Consider the following 26552-nt stretch of genomic DNA (forward strand, 5'->3'; position numbering starts at 1 on the left):
ACATATGGTCTTACGGGACTTCCTTCTTGCATCTTACATTAAAATAGTGCCTTAGATATCTAAAATTTCTCATGCCTTACTTGTCCTTGATACAGTTGTCTAAGATGTTCAACCATATCATAAGCATCCATGTTCTCATGTTGCTTCTGAAGCTTAGAGTTCATGGTAGCGAGCATAAGGCATGATACATCTAATGCATCATCTTGATGCTTCTTATCCCTATCAGCTCTAGTGGCAGTAGTGGGGGGTGCTTCAGGAATGGGCTACTCTAGGAGTTACAATTTTCTTTCTTGCTTGAGAACTATTCTCAAGTTTCTATATCAGTCTAGGAAGTTAGCTCCATTGAACTTGTCCTTATCAAGGAAAGATTGCAAAGAGAGAGAGTATTCGACATATTTGATGGCATGATAATCTACAACAATAAAATGTAAAAATAAGTATCATATTTAGATCATTTAATTAGGACTTTAATTAAATGATTCTCCCACTAAATTATAAAGCTTGGTAGGAGCAAGTCATGAATGTGGTTTGATCCACACTACTGAGTCCAAATCCAATTGCGATGGCATTAATGTGGGACAAGATCCATATTATACCTAATCTTGAGTTAGATTTGGCAAATGCCCAAGACTCGTATAAATGTAGGTAGACAATTTGTGCCAATTACATCAAATGTAACTCTTGTATAGTTAGATGAACAAGACTATTTGTTCATTTGCTTATCTTATGAAATCCATATTATAACTCATCTTGAGTTAGCTTTGGCTAATCGCCTAAGATTAGTATAATTTGAATTACATTGTATGGGATATGTCTCTAAGTTCTCAATCCAATTGATGTAACTTAGTTAAGTCACACCCAAAGTTTAATAGTCGGACATCACAATTGTCTTGTCGCACTCTAGCAAGATAAATCGAGTCACTTTACTTTGGCAAAACCTGACTATAATTGATCGAGCTAGAAGTGAGTACCAAACTTTGGTAGTCATATATTAAAAGGACCTAATTATTGTTAAACTAAGCATGTATCACATACAATCATGGCACACATCAACATATATGCTAAATTAAACGTAACATAGTTATAGCCCCATCACTAGGATCTTCTCAAGCCAATGAGAAGATCGATAGGTCAACCTAGGTCCAAGCATCTTCTCCAAGAGCTTCCTTAGTCGTTGTGTATTGTTGTCCTCCCTTTTTCTCTCTAATTTATACATTACAAAATCTAATAGAAACCTCGAGTTACATTTGAGGGTAGTCTAAATTTACAACTAGAGTGATGAAAGATGAAGGCACGATACACAGACTGTATTATGAATTATAACATCATACACACACATCCAATCACATTGGGGTAGAGGGTCATAACCATGCACCATGTCATATATATATTCACAATATCCTTATGACATAAATCTACTATGATTTCAACAACTAATTATAAGCCACAACGCCATGGTGGTCCCGCTAGCCAATTAGCGGACGAGGTCAAGGGGCAGCGCCCCTTGCGAGGTTTAAGGGGCAACGCCCCCGAAGCAAAAAAAAAAAAAAATCATACTCATTATATGAGTTGCTGCTATACCCGAGACCCTACTACCCACAAAATCGAGAGACCATGTTGTTCACAACACTTTGGCTGAGACCACCTTCTGTTCACAACTTCTCTTTGGGTTGAAAACTTGGAAATATATATCTACCAAATGAAATAGGTTATAGCACTCGTTCATAACATGTATGAAGATGCTATATCCTTTAGTTTGTTCATATACTCACTATTTCGTCCCAACAGAACAAGGACTCATAATCAAGCAACTTATAGTAAATCTATCATGTAATTTCTATATCACATATATAAAAAAATTCTAACTACCATTTAGTATACGCCTTCGCAAGTAGCTCTGATACCACTGTAGGGATCTATGTGCTAAACACATGAAAAGCGCAGCAAAAAATTTACTAGATCCTCTCCCAGAAGATCCATGAGAAGACAAAACAATATACTAAGTTTCATGATTATAGGGTCATACCTTTGGTGCATACACTCGATCTCTCAACAGCTAAGATCTCAGCACGATCAAACGTCCATGCCTCTTTCGGTATCCACATGAACAGCCTCCGTTCATCTCATGAACTCACAAAATGGAGAAAGAAAGAACCTTTGGTTGTGCTAGCAACCACAAAGGTGAGTTTCAGCCAAGAGAAGGAAGAAGAGGAGGAGGAAGCTCAATGGACACAACAAATTTTCATCTAATCAAATTCTATTCATAAATCATATTTATATCCATCTAATGAATACCAAAGGGTTTTCCCTTTGGTCTTCCTCTTTTCAATCCAATGGTTCAATTGATCATTCAATCCAATGGTTCAAAATTGACCATTCATCTTCCTTAATGAATTCAAGTTCACCCAATGAGTCTAACTCATTGAACCTAATCAATCCATATTTATTCCATGAACATCAATCCAAATTGACTCTATAAATCTAATTCAAATTAGATTCAATCCAATAATTGGATCCAATTGAGTCTAACACATTGAGTCTAATTCAGATTAAATTTAATCTAACAATTCATCATATGAACTCATCTCCAAATCAACTTGTTCTTTATGTGTGACTGATAACTCATATTTTGCGACTAAATGTTTATCATTCTTTTAGGTGTTTTAATTAGTTCACGCAAAAATTCGCAAGTATTTGGCAGGTTTCACGAATATGGTTGGGTTATTACTTTGTTGCGAATATCTGCTAAATTAATGGTATTAGTTCTAACTTGGTGCTATTGAATGATGTAGGGAGTCAAGGATTAATTGGAGGGCTTTTTGGCCATACACATGCAATCAACGGATGGATGCGGCTTAAGCTTTATTTCGTGGTCAGAATTGTTGCTGGGAAGGAGGTAATAAAGCCACAAATAGTAGCTAAGTGAGACACCTCTTCAATCTAGAAGCCCTAGCAGCCACCTTCACCTCCAGCCTCGCCACTTCTTCTTCCTTGGATTCAAGGGGAAGCCGCTCCACCAACGCAACCAGCAAGTGTCCTCTACTCCATCATCATTCACCTCCCTCTTCAGATCTGAGGAGGAGTTCACACCCGATGAGAGACAGCTGAGTTCAACCGGATTTGTCTGAACTCAGACCATCACTGGGTTCTAGGTGCAGGAAACCTATCACGCCTCACCTCCATTCCGCCATCTGCCTTAGGAGTTTCGATCAAGATTCTGACGGATGCACGCTGGGTTGCATTGTTCATCATCGGGCACATTCTGGTGGAATTGGTCACCTTCATTCTATTACTTTCTTGTTCACGTTACGTACTGCTTGATTAATTTCCCTTACTGTCGATTCCCTGTTTCTGCAGTGAATGTTCGTTTAGCTATGGTTTCGCACTTATAGTGTTTGTTCATGTGTTTGAAATTAGTTATCGGCATATTTCCTTAAGTTATGTTTAGTTTATGTTCCTTTATTCTTCTGGTTAGCCTTTTAGTTGTTTAGTTTTTGATTTACATGACTCTCAACTGAGAATCAAATTAAAAAGATATTACGATTGATAAGAAAAGTGGTCTTTAGAGTAGCTTCCACCGTGATTTCTTTGGAAAATGATTCGTGTCTTTTGCCATATCTGTTATTTAATTTACATGCGAGATGGAAATTAAGTTGGTATTGTAGTGTGAACCTCGCAACGACATAACCATTAATTATCGGTTTACAATCCAGTACCAGTGCCCCAATAGATTCTCGTAACGTTGGTAATGTATCCAAATCAGCATTTTAGATACATAAGAATGAGTGGCATCTAGCAAGGCATCATTGCTATCTAAGTGATGAGAATATCGAGATCTGACTTAACCTTTCCGTGGCTATCATCTTGTATGACTTGGTCCTTCTATCCTTGATATCTAGATTGATCAATGAGACATAAACTGTGTCATCCTCTTATCAATCTTTATGTTTATGGATCTCTAAGTAAGCATACTTAATTAAATAAGCTCAATATCTCATATTGACTCATTTGAGCATGGTCTTGCTTTCTTGTGTCCTACTAATCAAGGGGCCCATAGATATCACTTCCGTTATATGGAAGGTATAGATCCCATCTACATCACTCACATCCCTCCACATAAGTTATTGCATACCCAGTGATCAACTTTATAGTCCACCCTGTTACAGGTGATGTTTGCCGATACCAAAGTATACGCCTTATGTAGGGAACTGTAGTGACTTCAGGTCTAATAACTATTCATACTAATAGTCACATGAGAATGTTTATGGCACTCATATAATGATCTATGAAACATTCTCATAGCGGGACATTCAATATATACTCATGTGTCAATCTGATATCTCATATCCATGACTTGTGAGATTAAGTCATTCGTTGACCTACATGCTAGTCTCAACGCATTAATATTGTCCTTGATGATGCATCTCAATTGCTATGGATGATGGATACCTTAAAAGATTATAAAATAGAATATAAAAATATAAAAATTTTAATTGATAACATAAGTTCAATAAATCTAACTAAGAATCCAATATACCACTCCAGGACTAAACATATAGAAGTTCAAACATCACTTCGTAAGGGATCACGTAGCTAAGGGTGATATTGCACTTAACTATGTTGAGTCCAAGTCAAACCTAACTGACATTTTCACAAAACTCTTATTTGAACTTGAGTTCAATACACTTAGAAGAGATTAAGGAATGCGCACAGTAGAGTAGATTAAAATTTATCAAAAATTTTACTGTTTCAAAAAGTTATTTTCAAAATCTTGTTTTGTTTTAAAATTCTAGGAAAAATACTTTTAAAACCCCCAATTTTACTAGAATTTTCAAAAACTAGATATAGTCTAGGACTTTCCCTCTAGAAAGCATGTACCCATAGGTTTTAACCAGAACATCTCACAAGTACACTGGATTACCTTGCTTGTATATAAAAAATACTTAGAATGGTGTGAGATATATAGGGTATACTGCCTGGACTTCAGAATGATTATGTCTGTGTATCAACATAAGTCTGAAAAATAAATACCATATTAAATTGATCAAGTTAAGTCTTAACTGAAATACTTACTTAACTTGACTAGCCAAGTGAAAGCTATACCTTATGGTGAACAGCTAGTAGCTAAAGGTTAGACAGTTAATAGATATTTGTTTTGAAAATTTCTTTTGCTTTTACTTTACCTTCTCATGCTTGGACTCTAGGACCCTAAAACTTAACATATTTTTTACATTAATTTCGGAGAATGAAAAGAAGCTAAAGCATTTTTTTTTCTTTTTATGAAATTATTTTTAAAGTATTTAACTATGCTTTTTATCTAAAATCTTTTTAAAGCTAAGTTTTTAAGAATTTTTTTTTATGAAAATATTTTTAAAAGCTAAATTTTTTATGAAAATATTTTTAAAAGCTAAGTTTTTATGAATTTTTTTTAATAATTAAAAAACTAAGTTTTTATGAAAATCTCTTTAAAAGCTATGTTTTTATGCATTATTGTAAATAAAAAAAATCTAAGACCTTTTCAACACTTAAGTTTAACTAAGTTTTTTGATAAAAAAAACTAAATAATTTTCAAAGCTTAAAGTTAGCTAAGTTTAACACATTTTTTTCAAAGATTAAGATTAGCTAAGTCTTAAAAATTAGCTATTTTTTCCCTGTTTCTTAATTAAAGTTTTTTTTTCTCTTAACTTAGATTGCTTTTTGATATATATTAAAGGGAGAAGAAAAGTTAAAGTTAAGATTATTGATTGAGGAGGAGCATAAGGGAGATTTTTTTTTAAGTTCGATCTTTTAATTGTTTCACTTATGCTCATGCTTAAGTTCTTTACTTAATTGTTATGTTTTACTTAACTTTGAACTAGATTGTCATAATCAAAAGGAGAGAGATTGTTGGTGCAAGGAGCACCAGACAATCGAACCTAAGTTTTGATTATGGCAAAGAGTCAAAGTTAAGATGTCTTGTTATCTAACAAATGTGAATGAACTTGTAGGAAAGTCATAAGTGTTCTTAGGCAAAAGTCCTAGTAGATTCTAGGCAAGTGGAAAAACCATAGGAGGAGGTAATCCTAGATCTCAGGGGTTGATAACCTTAGGTTGAAAGTCTTGGCGGGTCGAGCACTTTGGGTGAAATCCTCGAGTCAAGGACTCTAGGTGAAAATTCTTGTAATCGCGGACAAGGTGAAAGACTAGATGGGTCAAAGATCGGGCGTCCAGCGGGAAAGTCCTAAAGTCTCGAACGCTGAGCAAAAGTCCAGTTGGTCTGAAGGACCGGTCTGGCAAAAGGTAAACTCTCCTGAGACGAGCAGGTGAGGACGCGTTCCCTGAAGAGGGAATAGTAGACGTCAGTTTGACCTAGGATTTCCGTGAAATCCAAAAGTCAGAATCAGACAATCCGGAGACTGTCAAAATAATTTATTATTCATATTTATTGTGCTAACTTTGTTTTACAGGGTATACTTTATTTGTAAACTAATATGCCTTGTAGGAAGGGAGTTGCACATAGAAAAGCTCGAATGAACAGTGTCCGAGGCGCCTCCGGGGTTGTTGGAGACACCTCAGGTGCCTTAGTCGAAGGCCTCATACAACAAGGCGCGAAGGTGCCTTCAATGGAGATTGAAGGCGCCTTGGATGCTGGATGGAAGGCGTCTTCCATGGAGTTTGAAGGTGCCTTCGAACAGATGAAGTTCGCAGAAAGCGGAGCTTATCAACACCACAAAGCTGGGGATAGAATTCAAGCTAGAGGCGCCTTCAACAGTCTATATAAGGCAGTCTCGAGCCGAGCCTTAGATACACAGACTTTTTCGATCATTTTACAACGCACTACTCTAAAACGATCCTGCGACTCCATGACGCAACTCCGATGACCGAGTAACGCGACTCCCACGACCGACAACATGATCTTCTAAGATCCTCAAAAGTTGTTGATTTATGTTTAATTATTGCACTTAATTGTACTTTCAAGTTGTAATCTCCAAATCTATAGTGATTGTCCAACAAAAGTGATCGACGATCGCGAACCTTGGAGTAAGAGTTGTCACAGGCTCCGAACCAAGTAAAAAAAATTATTAGCGATTATTTTTCTTCTGCTCTATTTCTATCTTCCGCTACGATATTCTGTGTTTTTCAAAAAGCATAAAAAAAACCATGAACGTTATTCACCCTCCCTCAGCACATCTCGATCCTACGGAATCATGGTCTTCCTCTTGATTCTTCTCCTTCATTGAGAAAGGTCTAGGATTGCCGATTCAATCCTATGAAAAATTTCTACTAAGTTTGCAGGATATTCAACAACAAATAAAAAGCAAGTCTTTATGATAAATTTAGATAAGCTCTTGGTTAGCTTTTGTTTCAATTTATAATATTAATTTAAAGACTTAATGATAACTAGATTATGTCATAGATGCATCATTTAGTTTATTATTGATTAGTTTATTATTGATGTATCACAATTCTAACATGGCATGATTTCAAAACCTACAATGTGATTTAGAAAATAGGTAAAAAGAGATGCATGAACTGAAAATTGGCACATTTTGTCAATCAAATATGCTGAAACCTGTTCCAACTTCTGCTGTCGTGAAAGAGAAATTGCGTATTGTATTCCTTACAACAAGACCGACAGTCACTAACACCAAAACAAAGTTGCATATTATATACATTCTCTAACATACAATACAATCCATCTCTTTATCTGAAGACATGCTTTTTGCAACAAATCATTACATGGATCATGACTTGGATACAGCAAGTGAAATTAACCCATAGCATTATTCAGCCTCCTGCAGTAGACTTCTTTTTGCTATGAATCCCATCCTTTCTACTTCCACAACTACCAAGATTAGCATTACAAATTCCTGCAATTTTTCCTACCCCATACTGGTTTAAACAGGAGAAACAAATTACAATTATCAGACTGTTAAGCACGTGGCCTTAACTACACCATTTACTCGTTCAGAGTTGAGACAATCTTGTAGGTAGACTTTTACACGCGGGGACTTAATTACACCTATTTACTTGTTGGAGGCCAAACTTGTAGGTACGCCTATTTACTCCTTCAGAGTGAAGACAAACTTGTAGAACATTCCTGCTACTAGAAACTGTGGAGTAGCCTACTTCAATTCATTGGAGCTCAGAAAACTCAAGCTGCACCATATAATTTGAAAGCAAAAAAAAATAGTATCAGCAATACAATGAATGCAGTTAACTAAACAAATTTCTGCTTCATAAAGTCAATATTAAAATCAATCATAGGAAATAGCATGCATCTTTCCATTGGACCTGAAATCAAATTTATTTTGAAGTGGGTTTTGTCAAAAAAAAAAAAAAGATAATGAAGTTTCAAGTATTTTATCAAAATTTTATTTGCTGCATGTAAGCCAACACAACCGACAGGTAAAATATTGTTGGATAATATGTTACGTGACAGGTAACACTGTCTTAAAAGGGAGTCAGTAGTTGGGCTGCCTGATTATCATTAAACTCTTTGGCAAGGTAATTATCGACAGAAAGCTAGACAGATCACATGTATTGGAGGGAAATTAGGTATGTGCCACAGCAAAGCTACCTTTGCCTGTTCATATGCCATCTTCATTCTTCGATACTCTTGCTGGGCTCTATATGACCGAAACATGGCTTGAACTCGTACAACCGACCTACTGACCCGCTCTTCAGCTTGCTTCCTGCTAAGAAGAAAAAATCCCTCCTCTCCAGTACTTTCTGGTGTTGTATCGAGACTCATTGCTTCTGCATTTTCAACTTGAATGCCACGCAGGCCTCTTCGCTTCAATCGCCAACGAAGAATTGCTTTCTCAAGCACTCCAACTGACCAACAGATTTTCCGGTATTGCTTCCTCACTTGGTGCCCACGAAATATAGACTGCTCAAAAATCAAAAATAATATTAAAATAAAAATCACAATAGTCTCTACATCTGTCGAGGGTTTGCATACACCAGCAAAACAGAGACAACTATGGAAAATAACATAAAATTAATATGATTTTCTTATCTAAAAGTTAAGTGAATAGGAATATAGCCATACCAGCTAAAGAAAAGCATTGAATAATAAAGAAAACCTAGGGAGAGATGTATACAATTTTTCCTAGTGCAGAAGCATTAATTCTTTTATTTTGCTGAGATGGTTGACATAAGTCAATATAAAGACAAAATGATTTTAAAGTCTTACTTGTATTTTAATAGCTTTTTTGCGCTTGTTTACAAAATCCCTCCTCATTTTCCAGGTGTGGAAATGGCTTTGTATTCTTGTAGCAGCCTTCATCATCTTTCGTCTGTTATAATTACGATATGCATGCTGAATTTTCATAGCAGCCACTATATGGGAAGCTTCCATTTCAGGTTTGTGCAGCCGAACTGCTTTAGTTTGCAGCTTTAGAGCACGCTCCCTCATTGCAGATTGTATACGATCAGCTGCATCAGCAGCATTCCTGTATGCATCTAATGATTCTTTCAGACAAAGTTCTTGCTCACTGAGGTTTTGAGAATAAGCATTTTCAAAGTTAGCTATGCTAGTTTTAGCAGGTACGCCCTCTGTATTCATGTTCCCTGACAATGACATAGCCTCAAAATGTGCAGCAAGTGCCTTCTCAGCAAGATATGCCGCCAAGCCGTTATAGCCTTGTTTTGATGCCAGGTCAGAAGCCATGCTGCCTCCAGGACTATGGGAGGTAGGGTCAGTGACTAAGCTAGGATTTGCTCCAGCAGACAAAAGAGCAGCAATCATCTGCTCCCTGAATGAATAATTACAAAAGATGTTCATATACATATATCATGGAAAAGAAAATTAAACATGGAGGAAAGACGATGTCAGAGTACGTCACATGTAATGCATACCCAAAACACCTATAAAGCATTTATAAGCACCTAGATTCATAACAGATTGTAAAATTACTGTCAAGACTAACAAAAGTTCTTCCATATGTTTGTAAATAATGTGTTGAAATATATAGAAAGGATTCTAATGAACATCTCAGTAACAATGTTTCTTCTCCTATATATACTAAAATCTTCATAAATTTCCATTATCCTTTTTCTTAAAGTGCTAAATTCTTGACAACTTGTTAATCAACAACAACAACCAAACCTTATCCCACTAGATGGGGTCGGTTAAATGGATCCTTCTACGCCATTGGACTCAATCTCCTACTATATCATTATTAAATAAATTTTATCTTATTTTATTATTGCTAACTATGTCTTTTTTGATCTTCCTCGTTTGATGTTCATATTTGTCATAGGTTCACATCGCCTAACTGGAGCAGTTATTGGTCGTCTAATTACATATGTGTATCATCTTAAACTGTCTCCTAGAGTTTTTCTTCAATATATACAACTCCGACTTTCTCTCTAATTATGTTCATCCTCGTATATCCACATATCTACCTTAATATCCTCATCTCCACAAGATCGAGTCATAGCCCAACATTCAACTCTATATAACATAACAAGTCTAACCGTCATTTTGTAGAACTTCCCTTTAAATTTTAAGAATATTTTACAATCACATAGAACACTCAACGGTCTCCTCCATTTCAATCATCCTATTTACATATACCATGTAAGACATCTCTCTTAATCCCTCCATCCTTTTGTAAAAAAATCCTAAATACTTAAAGCTCTCAGTTCTAGATAACTCGTAATCCCCTATCTAAATTATTGTCTCATTATGTATAATATTACTAAACTTAAATTTTATATATTCTGTCTTTACTCTACTAAGGCTAAAATCTTTCACTTCCAGTGTTTCCGTCAATATTCGAGTTTATCATTTACTCCTTCACGTGTCTCATCTAATAAAACAATGTCAACGGTAAACAATATGCACCATGGTATCATGGTATCATGTCTTGGATGTGTCCGGTGAGTTTGTACATGATTAATGTAAAAAGATAAGAACTTAGAACTAATCCTTGATGTAATACTATCTTTTTGGGAAACGTTTTAATTAATTGGCCTGAAGTCTTCACTCTTGTCATTATATCCTCATGCATATCCTTATTAGTTCAATATATGCTACACTAACACCTCTCTTTTCTAGAATTATTTATATAATTTCTTTTAGGACTATCATAAACGTTTTTAGGTTAACGAATACCATGTGTAGATCTTTCTTTTGTCCCAATACTTTTCAATTAGATAGACGTATTCTAGGTTAACGAATACCATGTGTAGATCTTTCTTTTGTCATGATACTTTTCAATTAGTTAACTGAGAAGATGTATAACTTCTATTATCAATCTTCCAAACATGAATCCAAATTAATTTTTTGTCATTGTGGTCTCCTTCCTTAATCTTTTTTCTATTATTCTTTCTCAAAGTTTTATGATTTGACTCATTAGTTTAATACCCCTATAATTTGCATAATTTTGTACGTCCCCTTTATCCTTATATAAGGAAACTAGAGTACTTAGCCTTCATTGATTAAGCATTTTTTTTATTTTCAATATCAAGTTAAATAACTTTGTAAACTATTGAATACTTTGTTTCCCTAGACACTTTCATACCTCTATTAGATTATTAACCTAAACTTTCATTTAAAAAATTGATAAAAAAGTTGTTCTTCTCTTTTCTTAAAAAACATATTAGCTAATATAAAGTCATATGCTATTGTAAAATCTAATATAATTTTTCTTTCTTTATTTCTTGTTCCAAGCTCATAACCTCGTGCACCCTATCATAATCCTCATTTTTCACTCCGACATGCTAAATTAGATCTATTAAAATCATTTTATTGGCAGAATGTTATGTAATACCTTATCTAGGTCGTCCCAAAACTTAGATTTGATGTCTTCATTTAATCCTACTTAAGATGCATATATGCTATTACATTAATAGTTTCTTTCGCCGCTACTATTTTGAGAGTTATAATCTTATCCCCTTTCTAACTACTCTTACAACTTCATCTTTAACAAACTATCTGCAACAATACTTCATTTCTTGTTTTACTCCTTTGTGTGGACTATAACTTAAAACTCGAGTTTTGTATCATCTTTGCCTTCTCTCCTACCCATTTTGTCTCTTGTACATACAAAATATTAATTTTTCTTTTAATTATCTACTACCTCCATTGATTTAAATCTTACATCATTAATTTTTCTATAATATTTGTTCTTATCCAACCTATGGTGTAAGAACTCTTGCATATTTAACAATAAACCCAAATTCTCATGGCGATGTAGCGATCTTGACAACTTGTTAATCACAACTTTAGGGGGGGGAACTCCAAATGTTTTATGCAAAAGCTCTATTATAAAGTTAAAACTAGTATTAAGTTATAGTCTTGTGTTTGGATTTAATCAAGTTTTATATCAATGTTAGTCAAACACATACTAGTCTTTCATAATACCAAACAAGAGTTAGATATCAAAAACTATAGTAATCTAGACTTATATTTGAGCATTTAAGACAGGTGTGGGGTCTAAATGTCCAAAATGATTAATTCTAGACACACCGGAACATGATTAACAAGAGTGTCGAGTGTCATCTTTAAGTATTATATCTGAGTGTTGTGTCATATACTACAATGTGATTTGTTTCTCATAGAAATGTAGCTTTCAATTGAGGCAACCTGAATCATGAGTTAACTAACCTTTTATATGTAGTCAAAGTTAGGGCTAAATGACAAAGAATGAGTTCCGCACCATCATAAAAAAGTAAATTCAACACAATGATGGCTAACAAGAGGGAGATAGAATGCATTCCAAATTATTACCAAGGCATTGAATTGAGTAGAATTTGACTGAAGTAAAAAAAAAAGAAAGAGTTTTTATCTTCTTAACGTCAAAACTCAAATTTAACAAATTTTGTTGGCGTGGAAGCCAAAAATGGAGAAGGCAGCTCTCCAACAATGATAAAACAATATAACAACTTTATAACCTTCAATCTTCAAGCTACATTTTAAACTGATACATCTAAAACAACCCACTAGAATCAGAATATTTTATGAAAATACATTAGGACAGTTGAAGTCATACTATCAAGTAAACCATTTAGAAATTGAAATTAATAACACTATATAGTGACACCATCAACATATTAGTCGGATCACAAGAGATGGATACTGGATTACCAAAAAAAAAAAAATTGGTGCAAATGTACCTCCCATAATATGCAGCCCAATGTAAGGCCGTCCATCCATGAATGTCTCGAAAATCCAAGGACAACCCTGACAAGGAAAATAAACGAACTGTCCATGTATAGTTTAGGATAGCACATAAATGAATGACTCCTTGACCTTGACTATCATGCTCAGTTGTTTTACAACCTTGAGCCACCTTTAGCAAAAGCCACTCCTGTAGTTTGTTCTTTAACAACAGGTGAATGAAATCATCTTTAGTTGGTGCAGAGGAGCTCGTATCAGTGTCACCCAGTTCTAAAAACTTCATCCAGTCTTTTTCAACTGAAGGAGAAGTGAGTAATGCAAATTTGTTGGCACCATTGAAGAATTTCTGATGTATACGACCTGATAAAATTGTAGGTTTGATGGATGTAGAAAACAGAAGATAAGCAAGTCTCTTCTGCACTTGGTCCAACTTTATATTATTAGAATCATCTTCTGACGAAATTGCTGGACAATCCGAAGAAACATCTGGTAAAGAGCGGTAGTCAAAGTTCAAAACCTGGCTAATTGGCGTACAACCATCCATTGTTAGAAAAAGATTAACTGGACTAGGTGGCTGTGGAGGTGCCTTGCACCGGTAGACACCTGGTTGGACTACTTCAGCTGCAACACATTTCTCGCCAAAGGCACAATAGATGTTGGATGACATCAAGTGCTTCATTGATTCACAAAAGTTACCAACCACTATGACCTGAATTTTTTTTAGTCAAATAAACCACCAAAACAAAAACAAGAATACAGCAGGAAATCAATTTTCACATTTAAATTTCTATATCAATTCTATAATTAGAAGAGTTCTATTAGAGTAGATGTAAGGCTTAGAGGGAGACCAAAAAAAATAATTAATTAATGAAATAGAAATAAATTAATTGGTTTAAATAGAGGAATAAGATTCATGTGGTGGATCCCAAATAATGAGAACTGATTGATGAAGATGTTGATTGAAGTGTATAATGGCACACAAAATAACCAACCACTATGATCAGAAAATTTCCCCTTTTTTATTTTCATTCAAAGAGTCTACCAAAACAAGAATAAAGCAGGTAATAAATTTTCACATTTGAACTCCATTACTGTCCCAATTTATTGACCACTAAATTATTAACCTGATTAAGACATAAATTTATCATATTTATCTTTTAACACTTTCGCAAACAATAAGAGAAAAACTCATCTATCATTCACTTTATCGGTGGGAAAGGTGAAATCATCAACTTGGTGGCCCCTCTAAGGCGGATCATTCACTTTATCTTTCTATGGAAAGTTGCAGCTGTTTATTAAACTATAATACATGAAAAGATTTTGAAGATAGATTTCAGGTACAAGTCGCAATCTGAACCTGGAACAGTTGTGAACGGGTGCCAGCTTGTAGCAACAGATGATATAAATAAACACCCATTACAACGCTCTGACTAAATTGCATGTTTTAACAATGAGGTATGGGGTTCAAATTTCGGCAAAGCCGAGGTAAATACCTCCCTTTATGTGCTAGTCACTATTCCAAAGACTAGTAGCCATCCGTGATTTACCTCCTCCGTGTTGGCCCTGGGACAGATTGGCGGGGGCGCTGGGGGCGAGCGTATTCGTCTTTTGCCACAATGTTTTAACAAAACATTCTTACAAAAAAATCTCTTAATTCTCCCACCAATCACCATTTAAATTTCATTGAAAAAATTACTCATCTTCCAATTATTTACTTAAGTTCGAGGTTATAGCCCAAATCATTCATTATTTCATATTCTTACCCTATAAATTTACCAAATTTTTTCAGTAACTTATAATGTCTACCTACCCTGACTTTCAATAAAATGTCTCAAATCCCAAAATTTTCAAAATTGAAACTGCATATTAATTATAAATAAAACGTAGTATTAGTTAATAATTCAATATTTAGGTTTACTTTGTAGCTTAATATGTGTTATATGGGATAAAAGGAATATTATCACTTTATTGAAGAGTAAAAAAAAAAAAGGTAACCCGATGCACAAAGCTCCCGCTATGTGGGATCCTGGGGAAGGATCCATTATACGCAGTCTTACATTGCTTTTTGCAAAAGGCTGTTTCCAGGATTCGAACCCGTGACCTTTTGATCACAAAGCAACAATTTTATCATTGCGTCAAGACTCCCCTTCACTTTATTGAAAGTAAGACATATTTATATACAAAACTAATAATCTATCTTAGGAAAGAATCTATCTTACGAAACTATAATTAAGTTAATATATACAGATATATACGGCTAATACTCTCCCCTCAAGTTGAAGCATAGATATTAATCATGCCCAACTTGTTACAAAGATAATCAATCCGAAACTTATTTAAAGCTTTTGTGAAGATGCCCCTAGTTATTCTCCAGCCCTATAGAAATCAAGCTTTGTTAAATTTTCTCACGAACAAAATGACAATCAATTTCAATGTGCTTAATTCGCTCATGAAACACAGGATTTGATAAAATATGAAAAGCAGTTTCGTTATCACACCACAATTTTGCTGGTACTAAAATTTTATGTCCTACTCTAGTCAAGAGTTGATATATCCACATTATCTTACACAAACTCTGTCATAGTCCTACATTCTAACTCTGCACTAGATCGTGACACAACATTTAGCTTCTTACTTTTCCATCAGAATAAATTTCCAACAATAAAGATACAATAACCTGAAATAGATCTTTTATCCATTCTCATGATTTGCATAAACGATACCCATCCAGATGCTCCTTTCAAGTAACACAAAATTTGTTCTAACGCTGCGATAACATAAACTGACTGACAACACTAACTAAATATGTAATATTTGGACGAGTTACAGTTAGGTAATTCAACTTTCCAACCAACCTTCAATATCTCTCAGGAGGTTCAAATAGTACCACATCTCTTGTGCATGTTCTAAGTCATTTGTGCACTACAAGACTTTGCCTCAATTTTCCTGTCTCAGTTAATAAGTCAAGGACATATTTTCTTTGAGATAGAAATATATTTTTTTTACTCATTGTAACTTCAACACTCAAGAAATACTTTAGCACCCACAAGCCCTTTGTGTGAAACTGAGTATGAATAAAAGATTTAAAAGATGTGATTCTCATATTATTACTTCCAGTAAAAACAATATCATCCACATACACAACTAACAAAATGATAGCTCATAACTGCTTGTAGAACATAGAATGGTCAGACTTGCTTTTCATCATACCAAATTTTCCAACAACTTGACTAAATTTTCCAAACCAAGCACGAGAACTCTATTTCAAACTATACAAAGATTTTCGAAGCCAACAAACCTGCCCTGACTCCCCCTTAGCAACAAAACTAAGAGACTACTCTATATACACCTCCTCTGAAGATCACCATGAAGAAAAACATTTTTAATATCAAGTTGATGTAAAGGTCAATGATGAGTAGCAGCTATTGAAATAAATAATTAAACAGATGTCAATTTTGCAACAGGAGAAAAAGTGTCAAAATAGTCCACATCATAAGTCTAAGCATAGCCCTTAACGACAAGACGGACTTTCAATCGAGCAACTGACCCATTTGGATTGACTTTATCTGTGAATACTCATTTATATCCTATAGCTCGTTTCCCTGATCGACCAAGTCTCAAGCGTCATTGTCATCTAATGCATTTATCTCCTCTATCATTGCATCTTTCCAATCAGGATGGTCTTACGGGCAGTTTTAGGAATAGAGATAGAATCAAGTGAAGTAATAAAAAAACAAGAGAAAGATGACAAACCGTTATAAGAAACAAAACAAGGATAAGTACGCTAGCATGTACCTTTGCGTAATGCAATAGGAAAATCATCGCTCAAGACTGGATCTGATGACGAAGGAGAACGTGCAGGACATGAATCAAGAGGTTGATGCCTGGAATAAACTTGAATAATAGGAGGCTTGACAGGAGCTAGTTCCAAGACTGGTGCGGAGGATGTGATAGAACACATCATCCTCCCTTTGATGAGTCGAACGGAAAATAAGGTGTCTTCGATAAAGGTAATATCAATTGAGATAAGATATTTGTTAATAATGGAACAATAACACTAATAATCTTTCTAAAGACGAGAATAATCAAAAAATATACACTTCAAAGACTTGAGATCTAATTTAATGACATGAAGATGAACATCTAGAATAAAACAAGTGCTACCAAATATCCTAGGATTAACAGGAAATGACTTATTGGCAAAAAAGAATTCGAAAGGGATCTCACCATGAAGAACAGAGGATGGCATGTGATTAATGAAAAAACATGTTGTAGAAACTGAATTAACCCAAAAAGGTTTGAAAACATTCATTTAAAATAAGAGTCCGTGTAGTTTCAAGATGTCTGTTTTTACGTTTAGCCACACCATTTTGGAATGGAGTATCAACACAAGAGGTTTCATGAAGCATGTCATTCTGATCCATATAAGATTAGAAGAAATTGGACATATATTCTTTAGCATTATCACTTCGCAAAGTATGGATGGATACGTTGAACTCGATTTTAATTTCAGCACAACATGCACAAAATGGAGAAAATAACTCAAAACGACTTTTCATTAAATATAATCAAGTTACACGAAAATAATCATCCACAAAAGTAACAAAATACCTAAATAAGGTTTAGACAAAATAAAACAAGGACCCTAAATATCATAATGAACTAATTTAAAAGGAATAGTAGCACGTTTATTTACTCTAGGACTCGAATTAAGACAGTAATGTTTTGCAAACTAACACAACTCACAATCTAATGAAGACACCTTACTATATTGTAGAAAAAACTTTTTGCGAAAAGAGAGAGATGGATGACCTAACCTACAGCCACGAAAGGAGAAGTGACACTCGAGCAAGCAAAAGAATTTGAGAACGGTGTGTCAAGAATATTGAGGCCTCCAGACTCATGTCCTATATCTTCTTCATTAAAAGATCCTAAAATAAACAATGATTTCGAAAAAATAAGATGCAACAGTTAAGATTACAAGTTAGTTGACTAACAGAGAGCAAATTAAAGGATTAATTAAATAAATGTAAGATAGAGGGCAGAGGAAGCAAAGGGATATGATTGATAGTGTCAAACCCATGAACATAAGATGGAGACTCGTCAGCTAAAGTAACGGTAGAAGTATTAGCTTTGGACTAAAAAGTAGAAAATAGACTAGAATTACATATCATATGATCCGTGGCACCAGAATTAATTACCCATTTAGAAGATAAGGAAAGAAGACATGTGTTGTGTTTATTTGAATAAGCAATAGTAGTGACAGAGGGAGATGAAGATTTCAGTGATTCCTGATATTGTGAGAACTTGACAAATTCATCTGTAGAGATAAGGACATTTATTCGAGGTATCATTAGTGGGCATAATATGGTAAGTGTTTGTGTTGATTTTTGCACTAAGCTTTCTACACTCAAACTTTGTTTGGCCTGGCTTACGAAAGTAGTTGCATATAATACCACTAGAATTTGGCATTCGAGTTTCAAAGTTCTAATAGCCACCTTCTTTATTTTCACTATAACTAGTTGATCTCCCAAACATATAATTAGTATTGTGACTAACCAAAGCACTATTAAGCAGAACAGATGTAGTACTTCTTGTACGCAGAATACGACTAAATACATCTAGTAAAGGGGAGACCTCAGAACTAGAGAGAGATTGTGACTTAGCACACTCAGAGTCAAGAGAGAGGCCAACGAGGAAACTCACTCTCGTTGGCATTGTTGAACCTTCACATCAGGGCTAAAGGACAGCAGCATATTAAGCTCCTCACACGTCTTCTTGAACGTCATAAAATGATTGATTTTGTTTTTCCACATGGTAAAAGGCTTTGCAAACTTCATACATGCGAAAAAGATTCCCTTTTCCAAGTATAGAAATTTCAAGTAATCCATCAGTTCTTTAACAAATTTACAGTAATTGATCAAACAAATTACCTCACTATCAATGCAATTCTGAATATGAAGAAACAAGCGAGTATCCTCTTTAAGCTATGTATGCTTCGAATCATATTTAGGAGGATCATCAGTCAAATGACCACCTTTATCCATACTTATAAAGACAAACAGCTTAAAGTCTATGATTTTAGACATGCACCATATACGTCATAATAGAAGACTTATTTTCAACCATAAAAATTTATCCCATAACAAGGCAGACAAACCCACGTGCGCAAGAAGGCCAAACCAATATCGATGTCAGTTGCACACGGAAGCTCCTATAACAGGAAAATCGTCGCGAGTGGAGCAGGACAATAAGGAAACCGCATCCAAGGAGGATAGCGACAGTTGCTCGGTGCATGCGACAACGCGACTTACAATCGCGCGTAGGTGTTGCTCGGGTTAGGAAAGCAGGGCATGACAATGAACACAGTAAAATCAGTTATCCGTAGAAGATGACAAAGAGCCCTAGATCACCGCTTGGAATACGCAATCTCCACTTGACGCGGAAGAGAAAAAAATCCCTATGAATTGGAAGCAGATTGCAACGTACGAGGGGGACCTTCGAGGTCTAAGTTCCCTCAAATCGATCGAAGACAAAACCCCAGATTGATCCCTTCAAGAGGCGAATCCAAGGATGAATTGAAGGTGGTGCGCAAGTCCGTCGTTTGGAATCAGATCGAGACTAAAGAACTAGGGTGTTGAGGAGGGCACGAGAGAGTTACAGGGTGGAGGATTGTAGTTCTGCAATTTGAGGAGAAAGGCGTGAAGGGCATAAGAGCGAAGTTGGAATCCTAATTTCGAGTCGACTCTGATACCATTTGATACTGTCTGAAATCTGCGAGGTGAACAGGGGTCTCAGAGACGATGAACTCCTGAAGATCCGGAAGAGCTTCTCAACGATCCTGCGCAGAGTGACATGATCCAACAAAATGTTAGTGACCTAAGACCTGGGTGGAGATCTCTGACTAGACACTCCGACACTCAAGTCAGTTCCTCTCTCGAAGGTGAAAGAAGAAAAAAAAGAAGAAGTACAGTAATGAAAGTACGTAGAAACAGAGTTTTAGATGCTAGAGTTTGCATACCTTACCAACGGAGAGAATTCTCCTTTTTATACTACCTCATATAACCTCCGTAGTCATGAGATGGTCCCCGGTTTGTTAGAGTTTGTTAGAAAATGAAGTCACCTTTTAGGCTTCGTGCAATAATTCTTTAAGGAATCTTTTTTATACCCCAGATGAACCTCTTTTGTCGTTTATGACTCATATTCCTGATGAAGTGTAAACAAGAATATGTTCCCATAACGAAGAATCTTCTGGAGAATATTTCCCGCCAAATTCACTAAGCTGTCATAAAGTTGTCTGCTACTTGTATGTCATTTTCTATTAAACATGTCCTAGTCGGTCATTCAAGATGATCATGTATATTTAAGAGTACCTTCTGTTAAGCATATATCGGTCGGTCACTCAAGTCAGTCGTATATATATTAAGAATACCTTCTGTTAAACATGCTTCGGTCGGTCAATCAAGTCGATCGTGTATATATTAAGAATACCTTCTGTTAAGCATATCTCGACCGATCGTTCTTGGTCGGTTATTCAAGTCGGTCGTATATATATTGAAAATATCTTCTGTTAAGCATGTTTCCGTTCAGAATGTACTATATGCTTTATAAAGCTAAGTGCCCTAAAACTCAATCGGGCTCCGTCCAGTCGGGTGCATATTAGCACATTAGTACTCGCTCGGCCTTCGTTTGGCTGGTAATATACTAAAAGTTGTATAAAGCTAAGTGTATTTAAGCTCAGTCGAGCTTTGTCCGATCGAGCGCTTGGCCGGTAATATACTAAAGGTCTTATAAGACTAAGTGCCCTTAAGCTCAGTTGGGCTTTGTCTGGTCAAGCATATATAAGCACATTGGTGCTCGCTCGACCTTCACTCGTCCGGTGATATAGTAAAAGCTGTGTAAGGCTAAGTGCTTTTAAACTCAATCGGGCTTTGTCAAGCGCATATAAGTACATTGATGCTCACTCGGCCTTCACTCGACCAGTAATATACTAAAGGGTTTATAAGACTAACTGCCCTTAAGCCCAATCGGGCTTTGTCCGATCGAGCACATATAAGCACATTGGTGCTCGCTCGACCTTCGCTCGATCGGTAATATACTAAAAGCTTTATAAGACTAAGTGCCCTTAAGCTCAGTCAGACTTTGCCCAACTGAGCGCCTACAAAAACCTTTTATTTGGTCAGTCATTACCCTATTAATTATATATTCATCCAACTATGGGCCTCTCCTTTCTCTCTCGACCCTAACCCCCACATCATTCGATAGACCGACTTATCATAACCCATATCACTAACCTTCCCTTCAAGTCTAGTCGAAGGAGGTGTAGCCGACTAACTAGACATGGGTTTTGATTTAATTTATTTGCTTTACTCGTCTAACTCATTATTTTATACTCTTTTCTTTTTTCTCTTAATTATGCCTTGATAGTTGAGCGACTTTTCAAAATTGTCCTGTCGGTAAATGGTCCTTCAACGGAAAGAGAATGTTGGAGCGCTCGAAGATATGACGCCTCAGCCTATGATTTGGTCTGTCCTGTTCATCATAAATGTTTCTTTATGGGTGAGCGCCACGTAGCATTTTCTTCTATTTCTTGAAACAACCATTAACATGCTTTTTTATCAGCGTCCTATCACATATTTCCCTAGCAGATCAACGACTCTCCTATCACGAGCCATTTTAATTCAACGACGATCCTTATTAGTTATACCACTCCAAAACCCTAAGTCTTTTTATTTCTTTACTCTTCGTCTTCCTCGACTCACTTCCTGGCGATTCTCTCTCTCGACTCTCTCCAACACTCGGCGCTCCTTCGTTTTCCTTGACCTTCTTTTGCTACCTCCCTTCCTTAAGGACCTAGTAAGTCGCTTATCCCTACAGTACTTCTATTTTTTGCCATAACTGAGGAATCACTAGTTCCTTGGTACGCTCAAACTCATTTATCCTTTAGTAGTACCGATAGAACTTCCATTCATTTCCAGTATGAGATCCCTAAGGAGTATCGTATTAAGGTTCTGCAACCTGATGCTTATCGTCATCTCCCCCTGATAACTATATTACTTTCTTTAAGGATCAACTAGTAACGGATTTATGTTTCCTATTCCTCCATTCTTAGCGGAGATAAGTCAGTATTTTGGTATTCCTTTGCAACAATTCGCCTCAAATGCTTTTCGATATCTATGTGGGTTGTACATGTTGTTTCGCCTCTTCAAGTATTCCTCCTACTCCCCAAAATTTCTTCATGTTCTCCTATCCCAAAAAATCGGAGCTAAGAGTATTTTTTTTCCAATCTCGTCCGAAGATGGTTTTCTTTGAAAAAATGTTTTCATCCAATAAGGATTGGAAGTCACGATTCTTCTTCATAAGATTTCCTAAACCCGCCACATGGTCTACTGCATGGCGATCTTCTTTCCCCCCTCTTCTTGATATAAAAGAACATCAACAATCAACCTTCACCGATTACTCTACTAGAATACTTGGTCATCGTTTTTACATTCACAAATGAATACGTAGCGACCTTTTATACCTTTTTGGTCTAAACCCTGTTCAAAAGAAATTACAATATCTTCACCATTACTTTTTTACCAACTAAAATACTCTTTATTTGTTATAGTGGATGTTGTGTTTGAAACCTTGGTTGACAAGGAAATTACTCTAGAAGAGGGGGCGTTCTTGGCCAAAGAACAAGAACTTAATGCCGAGCTGAATGCCAAGTGAGATCAACCTTCTACTGTTCCTTTGCCTGAACCCTCCATCCAACAAGCGGCTGCCTCTAGCTCACAAACCATTCTGAGGGAAACATCTCCAAATTCCCCCATATTGCCGGAAACTACTCCTATGGAAATACAAGAACAAGTGCAAGAAGCTACTCCTAAAGGAAAACGTCTGGGGCGTAGACTGCCCCTAACACCCTTCCCCAAGAGACATATCATTTATGTTCCAGAAGATATGGCCCAAGGAGATGTTCAAACTACTTCTCCTGAACCCACCTTATCATTCTTATATCCTATTCTTGCCTCACCATCTATCCCGCCTCAAGGGGACCTCCCGACTCAGGGTACTAGTCCGGATGCTGAGACCTTTGTGGAACAAATCCCATTACCTTTCCAATAAACTCAGAAACCTCCTTTTCTTCTCTTCTCTCCACCCTCACTGCACACTTCCTTATCATCCTCATCCACACCTTCTTCTACCCTTCCAATACTATTGGGAGGTTCTTTAACAATAGTTTGGGCAGACACTCGTCGTCAGCTTGAGAAGCTCACTTCCGTTGAGTTGACAGATAAATTTTCTTTCGAAAAAACTAAGGTAAGATGTTCTTCGTTCAATTATTTTCTCATTAATGCACTTTATTATTAACTTTCCACTCTATAGCGCTGGGTCACTAATATGAGTGTGGTCCGTCAACTACATGACTCGGCTCCAGAGAATGATACGTTGAGGCAACAAGCCCTTGAAGCATCTTCTTTTCAAGCTTCTAAAGAGATATATGAGTTGTCTGCACAGTTACAAGAGACCCGCAGACTATTTGAGGTTGAATCGAAAAACCTAAGTCAATAGAAAACTTCAGAAAACTTTGAATCTCAAGTTCAATCAGAGATCAATCTTCGCGCTCCTAATTTATTTCCTAAACTATTATAATCCTCAACGTATCTTTGTAACGAAAAATCTTTCTTAACAGCTTTAAGTGTTAACCTTTTCCTATGATGTTTCAAATATTTGCACAATTTGTCTTTAACTTTATTTATTAAGTACATGGAAATTTGTATACTTAGATGAGGTTATGTTGATTTTTTCTGCAGTTGATTTGATTCTATTATTAATACATTAAGTTAATACTTGTTTTAACCAGAATTGGTGTTCCTTAAGCTTTTAACATTAACTCGGATTTGCTCCACTTTCTTTAGATTTATTATTCATTAGTCTTCTACAGGAGGATCACTCTTATTTTAATTCATACCTATTATTTCCCGATTGTAACCTTCGCCCGACTTCTATCAGCCGATCGAGTTCGCTTACTTCTACATTCATTTTCGCTCAGATTTAATACTCGACCGGCCCTTAGTGGCTAACCAAGTATATATATATATATATATTGGCATAGCCTTAAGATTCAATCAGCTCATAATAGCTAACCGAGTTTATACATACATATATATTTTGAACTAGCCTTAAGACCCGATCTGCTTATTATAGCTGACCGAGTTTATAATATGAAAAACATATGACTCATGTTCTATATTATAAATACTTAGCCTTCCTTGGGATCTTGGAACTTTTAAGTCTAATCTTAGTAATGACTCTAATATCTTGGAAACATAACCTTTTATATCGATTGTCGATACCGTTTTCCTATTGGCGACACATATGTCTCTGACGTCCTAAGTGTATCCATCTTATTATATCCGTCGCCTTATCAATCCATCCAACGGTTCCCCCTTGACCCCGCTTTTTTTATCATCTCGATCTAACGCTCCTACTTAAAATACCTTTTTCGATACTTTGCTAAGGTTTTTAAAGAGAAAAAAGAGAAAAATCCCTAACACCTCATCTTCTTCCTCCAGTTTGTCTATTTCTTATTCTTCGCCTCTTACTAGTTTTTCTTCTCGTCCTTACTAATCTCTTCTTCTAACAATGTCAATATCCGACGAGTGGTACACTCAATGTTCTTCCAGATTTATTATACAAGAGGCCTATAAGCTCCAATGGAACTATGATTTTCCCCCATACCTAGCCCTCCCTAATTCAAAGGATCGTCCTCACCTCCCTCCTTCAGAGAGCATGGCAATCTTCTAGGAACAGGTCTTATCGGGTTTTAGATTTCCCATTCACCCTTTTTTTTTGTTGATGTTAGTAGATATTTTGACCTTCCCCTACATCAACTCATTCCTCAATCATTCTCTAATATGGTTGGTTTTGTTGTTGTTTCTCGCTTACTTGATTTTCCTTTATCTCCTCGCCTGTTCCATCATTTCTTCATTCCTCGTCAAGTGGAAGATAGCTTATTTAAATTTCAGTCACGCCCTAAAGTCACTCTATTCAATAGAATTCCATCCCAAGGAGAATGGAGGGACAGTTTTTTTTTCATACACCTTCCTTCTCCTTCGCCGTATCCGATAACCTGGCAGCAAAACATTCTCCCTATTCCCCACTTAGACGATATTTTAAAGATCTTGTTTTTCGCTCTTCCATGGGAAAATTGAAATGCGCAAAGTTAACCTGCCTATATTAATCGTAGAAGGTTTATTGTTTGCTTTTGGTCTCAGCCCAGCCAACACAGAATTATACGTCTCCTTCAATAAATTTATTCTCCTTATATATAGTTTTTGTCATTTTTATATTATTCCTAACATGAGTTTCTCTTTTCTCTAGTCGATGCTATCCTTCCCGTTTTCATGTACAGAAATACTCGCCTAACAAGAGTAGTCTTGACTAGAACGGGGGAAGATTTATTAAGAGATCACCGTCTTAATCATCCTTCCTCTTCTCTTGATTTACTACCTCCAGTTGCACGACCCAAGGAATCCTCCAACTTACCCGAACAGGAAGATCCCTTCGTTGTAAAGCATAAGAGACCTCGTACCTCAATCCCATGTCCACTTATCTCCACCATAGCTACTTTTGAGCAGATTCCTATTACTCTCTCCGAAATCTCCTATACCAGAGGTAAGGAACCTGCTCCTACACATGCTCATTCCTGTTCTACACTCAATATGATGAGATCGGGGCTTCTCATCCCTATGTCTCGTGTCATTCCTCCAGTTGTTCTTTCACTCGAGACGGCACCAACTGTCCCTGTAACTTCATCGCCCCTTCTTCAGGCTTTAACTTCTTCTCCCACTAGGCCCGGTGCCAAAAGAACCCCTTGCAGGAGATCCGTTATTCCTGAGCCCATCGAAACGCCAATTGAACAAGATCCTTAATCGATCAGCCCTACACCTCCTGATCCATCTTCACAGGTTTCCTTGGCAACTCCTGAACTTCCTTCTGCTTCTTCACAACCCACAACTTTCACCAGCTCCTCCATCCTTTTTAAATAATCTCATAGATTATCATCCCAGCTTGGCCAGACACCTATTCCTCCCTCATGTAAGATACTTCAACTGAAAGGTGCACTAACTGAGTGATGGATGCATTCACAAGCACATATGAGAGGGCGCACCATCTCTGAACGTGTTGATGACCACAACCGCCAAGCTACTGCAGTAAGTTCATCCCTTAGGAGAACTATCGCGGGCTACGATCTCCCTTTTCGTTTATCCCTTACAGGTGTCTCTCCATCAAATTTCTGAATTGTCTTTCGTCCCCCATGTTCAAGAGGTGTACGGAAAAATGCTCGAGGGTATCGAGTTGGAGAGAGAGGGACAGGGAGTAAGCAAGTCCCCCTCGATCCCTCTTTCCCTCTGGTGAACAGTTGTTGATATTACCGGATGTGATGCTACAG

At 36.4% G+C, this 26552-nt stretch overlaps 1 protein-coding gene across 4 annotated transcripts in view; it reads right to left on the minus strand.

Annotated features, from left to right (window-relative positions):
• Positions 1-7622: 7622 nt before the first annotated feature.
• Positions 7623-26552, minus strand: part of LOC121967811 (calmodulin-binding transcription activator CBT-like) — an 81011-nt gene continuing 62081 nt past the window's right edge. For all 4 annotated transcript variants that reach the window (XM_042518300.1, XM_042518292.1, XM_042518288.1 and 1 more), the window contains 4 exons: positions 13108-13820; positions 9179-9740; positions 8561-8872; positions 7623-8139 (listed from right to left, as the gene is read on the minus strand). In XM_042518300.1, the coding sequence (XP_042374234.1) occupies positions 8116-8139; positions 8561-8872; positions 9179-9740; positions 13108-13820 (1611 nt within the window). In that variant the 3' untranslated portion in view covers positions 7623-8115. The remainder of the gene's footprint in view (positions 8140-8560; positions 8873-9178; positions 9741-13107; positions 13821-26552) is intronic.

This window comes from Zingiber officinale, chromosome 1B (assembly GCF_018446385.1).
Source record: "Zingiber officinale cultivar Zhangliang chromosome 1B, Zo_v1.1, whole genome shotgun sequence".
In the NCBI taxonomy this organism is placed as follows: Eukaryota; Viridiplantae; Streptophyta; class Magnoliopsida; order Zingiberales; family Zingiberaceae; genus Zingiber; species Zingiber officinale.